We start from the raw sequence: 6,481 nt of genomic DNA on the forward strand, positions 1-6,481 counted from the left end.
ATCAGGCTTGACAACAGACATGTTTACCTGCTCGGCCATGTCATTGGTCCTAAATTCTGTTCTGTTTTGGTGATCTCTAATTTTTGTCTTTGTCTTTGAGTAAAATTACATGTCTTTCTTATTTGTTGTCTGTTAGGTAAGCTTGGCTACTGTGATTTTTGTAGCCAGCCAGAAAGCATTGTCTGCGGAAGTAAAGGCAGTGATCAAGCAGCAGCTTGAAAGCGTGTCCAGTGGGTGGACCGTCTACCGGATCGCCAGACAGGCTTCCAGAATGGTACGGGCTTCCTTCCCTCCGGAATGCTGGGTGTCAGTGCACACTCCATAAATGACGTGGTCATTGTCGTAGAGTCCAAGTCAAGATGGGAGTTGTCCTAGTCACTGTCCTACTGCTGTGAAGAGACACCGTGACCTAGGCAGCTCTTACAAAAGAGCATTTAACTGGGGGTTTGGTTGCAGTTTCAGGGGCTTTGTCCATTATCATCATGCAGGTGTCTGCAGGCAGGAAGGTGCTGAGGAAGTAACTGGGAGCTTTCCATCCTGATTCCCAGGCAGCAGGCAGAGAGACACTGAGCCATGACTTCTGAAACCTCAGAGCCCACTCCCAGCATCTACTTCAACAAAGCCACATCCCTAACCCTTGTAATCTCTTCAGACAGTTTTGCTCCCTAAGGGCCAGGTGTTTAGGCTGTGAGCCATGGGGCCATTCTCAAGAAGAGCTTGTTACTCATGGGCTCTTAGGGTACCAAAGAAAAGCAACTTTCCCTCTGAGCAGTGGTCTGTCGTTGTCAGTGCTTCTCAGTGTGCCATCAGTGACGGTGCACACTGTCTGGAGCGTTTTAGAACCACTGTACTGCTGCAGGTTGTCGGAACCAGGGCCACTCCACCTCCTCTTTCTGGCCCACCATTCTTTCTCCAACCTGATCATTGAATTTTTTAAAGAAATACAAAGTGTAGTTGGACCAGAAACCTAAGGCAGAGTGCAGAGAACAGAGTGAGGAGCACGGCTCTCCTCAACAGTGATTGAAGCAGTGCTCTGCTTCCTGCCATCTTCCACAGGGAGGAACACTGTTGGCCGGATGTTCTGTGTGATGGCATGGCATCTGGCACCGCAGGCAGGGTCAGACATCTCTGCTTTCAGGTCACTGAACGCGCATTCCCCGACCACCAGTTGACTCGGGCCCCTCAATGGCTCCTGCGGAATGACACACAAGCACTCGGGTTTCTGTGTTCTAGACCAGCGTCTAGACTTGTTACAGTCCACTCCGTTTATTTTCTCTTTGGAGCTGTTTTAGTAAAGAACCCGAGGCGTTACGTTATAAAAGCAGCTGGATATATTTTTTCTGAAGAAGTATTTAGACTGTCTCAGGGAATTATGTAACATGAGACGTGATATTTGGACTTGTTCTCGGTTTGCTGTCTACTATAGTAATGGTGCGAATGCCTAGCCTCACTTCTGGCCCCTTCCTTCCTTAGGGCAACCATGACATGGCCCGAGAGCTTTACCAGAGTTTGCTGACTCAGGTCGCATCAGAACACTTCTACTTCTGGCTGAACAGTTTGAAGGAGTTCTCGCATGCCGAGCAGTGTCTCACTGGGCTGCAGGAGGAGAGCTTCAGTTCAGCACTTTCTTGCATTGCTGAGTCTTTGAAATTCTACCACAAAGGGATTGCCTCCTTGACAGTGAGTCCCCTTCCTGTCGTGATTGGTTGTGGGTGCTATCCTTTCTGCTTTGGGTTATTCTCTTTTGACAACCTTGTCAAAATCTGATGGTAATCTCAGAATAATACACGTGCACAGAAATAAAACTCTTGCTAGTGTTCTTAGGCTAGTGGAAGCTAATGTTTTGTTTTTATAAAGCACTGGTATCACACATCCTGACAATTGCCGAATCAAGGCAGACAAAGTTAAGTGGGGTAGAAATAGCCTCTTCCTCCAGATTCTCAATTGGTAAGATACTAGCTGGCCCAGTGCCACCACCAGGCACAGGCCCATTCTCCAATACTGTCTGGCCACTCATAAGTAGAGGTTTGCAGGGTATTTTGTAATGTTAAGGCTTGAACCTGGAGCCTTGTGCATGCTAGGTGAATGCTTTGTCATTGCAATGACCTGGGAGTCTTATTTGACAGTGGTTCTCAACCCTCCTGATGCTGCAACCCTTTAATGCTGTTCCTCATGCTGTGGTGAAAGTATTTTCATTGCGACTTCATAACGGTAATTCTGCTACTGTTATGAATCAAAATGTAAATACTTGTGTTTTCCAGTTGTTTTAGGTGACCCCTGTGGAAGGGTTGTTCAACCCCAAAAAAATGGTTAGTGATCACCCCACAGGTTGAGAATTGCTGTTATATAATAAGAAAGAAAATGTTGAAAATTCTAATGTGACACTGTTTTAATCCTCTGTGGTTTCCAAATTAACAATCTCCTACAACGCTTACTCTTGTCTACCAAGAAAGGATCTCAGAAAGATACTTTTTGAAATTTCACCAATTTCTTGAAATGAGCTGCATCCCTAAGTAAAAACGTATTCCCTAAAGTAGTACTTTCTGTATTAGTCAAGGGCATTTCTCCCTAAAAGTGAGGAGGTTATTTATTCAGCATTAAACATTTTTAGAGCATTGTGACACACTTAAAAAGTTGAGTATATTGAGCTGGGACCTATTTGCATATGTTTATAACATATTTTAACTGTTATTGAGCCTGAGCCATTCCAAAAGCAGTGTTCCAAATGAAACGGAGAATCAATGTCATAGAGACTGTAGCTATGCAGACAATGTGGCACCTTTGAGATCTACTAAAATTGATTGGCAGGTATTTAAAACAAGCGTATCTAAAGACCATCACCCTTCCTCCCTCGTCCCCAACGTGCTTCCCTCTCATACCCCAGACCAGCTAAGCCCTGAGCTGCCTCTCCATTTCAAAGGGCAGCTCTTCTGTCTTGACCTTCTGGAGAAGGAAAAGGTTGATAGGCTTTCATCAGGTTAATGAACGCCATAGAAAATTTAAAGGTAAAATTACTGGTTTGGCTCAATAAAATTGTTTAATTTTTTTCTAGTTTATGTAGAATGGGACATTATTCAATAGTAAAAAGTGCTAGGCAGTGTCTTGATGCTCAGTGCTGGCAGCTCTTTCAGAGAATCTAGCTTTGGTTCCTAGCACCCACCCACACAGTGGCTCCTGGCCCTCTATCATTCTAGTTCCAGTGGATCTAACGCCCTCTTCTGGCTTCTGCAGTCATTGCACGCAGTGCACAGACATGCATGTGGGCAAAATACTCATTCACATAAAAATAAAAATGATTTTAAAAAGTCTGCTAGGTAAATAGATTCACATAACAGTGAGATAGAAACAGCAGGGCGGGAATAAGCACTGAAGTGAGCTGAGACTACCCTGCCAACTGGTTCCTTTGGCCCAGGATGAGAGGAAGTTTGTTTTTCCTTTTCTTGGGGAGCATTTGGGGCAGTTTTGACTATTCCCAGTATTTGCTATTTCTGCTGACCTTAAAACCCAGCTCATCTAAGGTTTAGCCCCAGAGTTGAGAAGAGTAAATGACGTCCCCTTCTCTCTTTGACGTAGTCAGACTCCCCCTGATATCTGTCCTGCAGGCACTGTGGCCGTGAAGAACACTGCTCTTGGCTGTGTGTTCCGCAGTAACGTTGCTTTTCGCTCTGCAGAGTATACAAGCTCCTCACAGTGTCTTCCTAGGCGCCCATCTTCCCAGCATGGCCAGCGTTCTCTTGTCACTGCATCTGGCTTCTCCTTTGGTTTTAGAATGCATGTTAGAGCCCTAATGTCAGGGCCTTTTGTTTTTCAGTTATTTATCCATGTCATATATACTTACTTGTGCTCCTGTCTCTTCTAAAATAAGTAACATCTAGTAAGTTGATAATAGTAGGTAGGGGTAAGAGAGATAACTTAGTTAAGAGCACTTGCTGCCCTGCTAAGGGACCCAAGTTTGGTTCCCAGCACCCACAACAGGTGACTCACAACTGCCTGTAATTCTAGTTCTAGGAGATCTGAAGCCTTCTAACCTCCTTGGGTACCTTGCACATATAGGGCATACACACACTAATTAAAAATACTAATTTCTGATTAGGTTTATTTTTATTTTATGTGTTTTGCCTGCATGTATGCCTGCGCATGCCTAAGGAAGTTAAAAGAGGGTGTCCTGACCACCTGAAACTGGGGCTACAGGTGGTTATGAGCCGCCATGTGAATGGGTCCTCTGGAAGAGCAGCCAGTGCTGCTGACCTGAGCCATCTCTCAGATGAGCCCATTGTTAAGTTTTTTAAATTTGCAAGTAGTAGTAAAGAGGCAGAAGAAATAGGGGATCTCCTTCAGTCTTCCTACAAGAGCAAATCAAACCTAAGACATTAAACACAATTGAAATAGTCTCTGTAGTGTCTTGATGCAAGCTATTTTGTTGGGGATTGCATTGAATCTATAGATTGCTTTTGGTAGAATTGCCATTTTTACTATGTTGATCCTCCCAATCCAAGAGCAAGGGAGGTCCTTCCATTTTCTGGTGTCCTCTTCAATTTCTTTCTTCAAAGACTTAAAGTTCTTACAAGCTATTTTGTAACTAGAACAAAATATTGAAAGGTTGAAAATGTCAACACAGCCAAACATTGAGGATAGATATTTTTCCGTCGCATACAGTGCCTCAAGGGTCCTTGCAGTTGGAGAAGGGTGCGGGCAAATGTGTGCTTCCATAGAGGATGCAGGAGCAGCTGTGCAAGCTCCGTTTGTCATTTGTAAGTAGAGCGCTCCACTGAGGACATTGTGCTCAGCTCAGCCCGATGGAAATGCCATGAGGGACTCCTGGAACCCAGCTCCCGTGCCCAGCACTTCAGTGTATTCGAAACAGCCATCTTTTAGAGGATGTGCCCACCGTGCCTCCGTTTACTATTAAATTAGCACATTTCTAGGATGTGCCTTTTATTGAAAACACATTGCTGTGTTCTTCACTAGGACGGTTGCTAACCAGTTGGAGGCTGTGATAGCTCTGCCTGTGCTCCTGGGACTTAAAGCCCCTACCCAGTCTGTGGCTGTTACTTTGTGCTCTTGCACACTTCCCTCTTGTGCTTCTATCCTTCTAAGCGTCTGTGTGTGATAAGCCACTCTCTGGTGTTCTCTCTACAGCATCAGCTCAGAAACTCTTTAAGTTACTGTGGGCTAGAAGGCAGCTTTGAGGCAGTGAGGCTGTCTAGAAACATGTTTCTGCCCCCTTTATCTTCCTTTCCTCACTGTCCAACTTTTTGGCACACTAGTAACGGTTTTGGTAATGGGAACCACAGACTGGAAAGGTAGGAGAGTGTTAAGATTTAGGGAGATGATGTCTTTGAACCTTCTGAGGTGGTGTCTTAGTGATAATTTATTTAGCAAGCTGCGTGCTAAATGCAGGCAGCGAGGAACCTCTAAATGTCAACAAGGTTTTCAGGCGATGCCACAATGGTGAGTTTCCCTGATGTTGTTAGATCATTCTCATTGTGGTGTAGGTATTTCCCCATCAGTGTTACTATGACCTGTGCATGAACTGGGACAAATGCAGTCCTCCCTTGGCTTTCAGGAAGACAGATCCGAGACGTTCAAACAGCCACAGGTGTCCAAGTCCTTGGATGCTCGTGTCCCCCATTAAACAGGTGCAGCTCTTACACGTACTCCGTGCACATCCCTCCTGTGCCTTCATCATCTCCAGGTCTCTTACAGTCCTAGCGCAGCGTAAGTGCTGTCTAAATAACTGTTGTGCTGCTGTGCTGTGCTGTCCTGGGGTGTTTTAAGGAGAAAAGGCAAGAAGCAGTCCGTTCATGTCCATTCAAGTGCATTTTTTACTGGACATTTTTAAATTAGATTTGGTTGAGTCTAGAGTGGCAGGTTACTTTGTATTAAACTTCTTCCTTTATTCCAGGCTGCCAGCACACCACTGAACCCCTTAAGTTTTCAGTGTGAATTTGTAAAACTCAGGATCGATCTTCTCCAAGCCTTCTCGCAGCTCATTTGTACTTGTAACAGCCTGAAGACAAGCCCTCCCCCTGCAATTGCCACCACAATTGCCATGACCTTAGGGAACGATCTGCAGAGGTGCGGCCGGATCTCCAATCAGGCATGTCTTGATTTCTCTCTATTGTGGATATTATTTGGGTTTCAGAAATTTTTGAAGATGAAAGGTTATACAGTTAAAATCAGTGGTGTGTGTCAAATACTTTCTGTATGGCAGATTAATATGATGTGCTGTTTAATGTATGGCAGATTAATATGATGTGCTGTTTAATGTATGGCAGATTAATATGATGTGCTGTTTAATGTATGGCAGATTAATATGATGTGCTGTTTAGACAGCCTTGGTCCTGAGAGAAGGAGTGACATTGGAGAGCTGGGAATGTCAGTCATTGTATTAGTTATCTCAGTGACACTTGGAGACTGAAACACAAGTGTCTTGTTTCTAGACATCGTTAGCAAATTGTTACACACCGTGAGCATGTAT

General features: G+C 44.5%; 1 protein-coding gene across 1 annotated transcript in view; it reads left to right on the forward strand.

Moving 5' to 3' along the window:
- Ints7 (integrator complex subunit 7) overlaps positions 1-6,481 on the forward strand; it is a 54,897-nt gene that overhangs the window by 37,889 nt on the left and 10,527 nt on the right. The window contains exons 12-14 of the mRNA XM_005348883.2: positions 137-274; positions 1,474-1,680; positions 5,906-6,100. Coding sequence (XP_005348940.1) covers positions 137-274; positions 1,474-1,680; positions 5,906-6,100 — 540 coding nt within the window. The remainder of the gene's footprint in view (positions 1-136; positions 275-1,473; positions 1,681-5,905; positions 6,101-6,481) is intronic.

The sequence above is a fragment of the Microtus ochrogaster genome, chromosome 6 (assembly GCF_000317375.1).
Source record: "Microtus ochrogaster isolate Prairie Vole_2 chromosome 6, MicOch1.0, whole genome shotgun sequence".
In the NCBI taxonomy this organism is placed as follows: Eukaryota; Metazoa; Chordata; class Mammalia; order Rodentia; family Cricetidae; genus Microtus; species Microtus ochrogaster.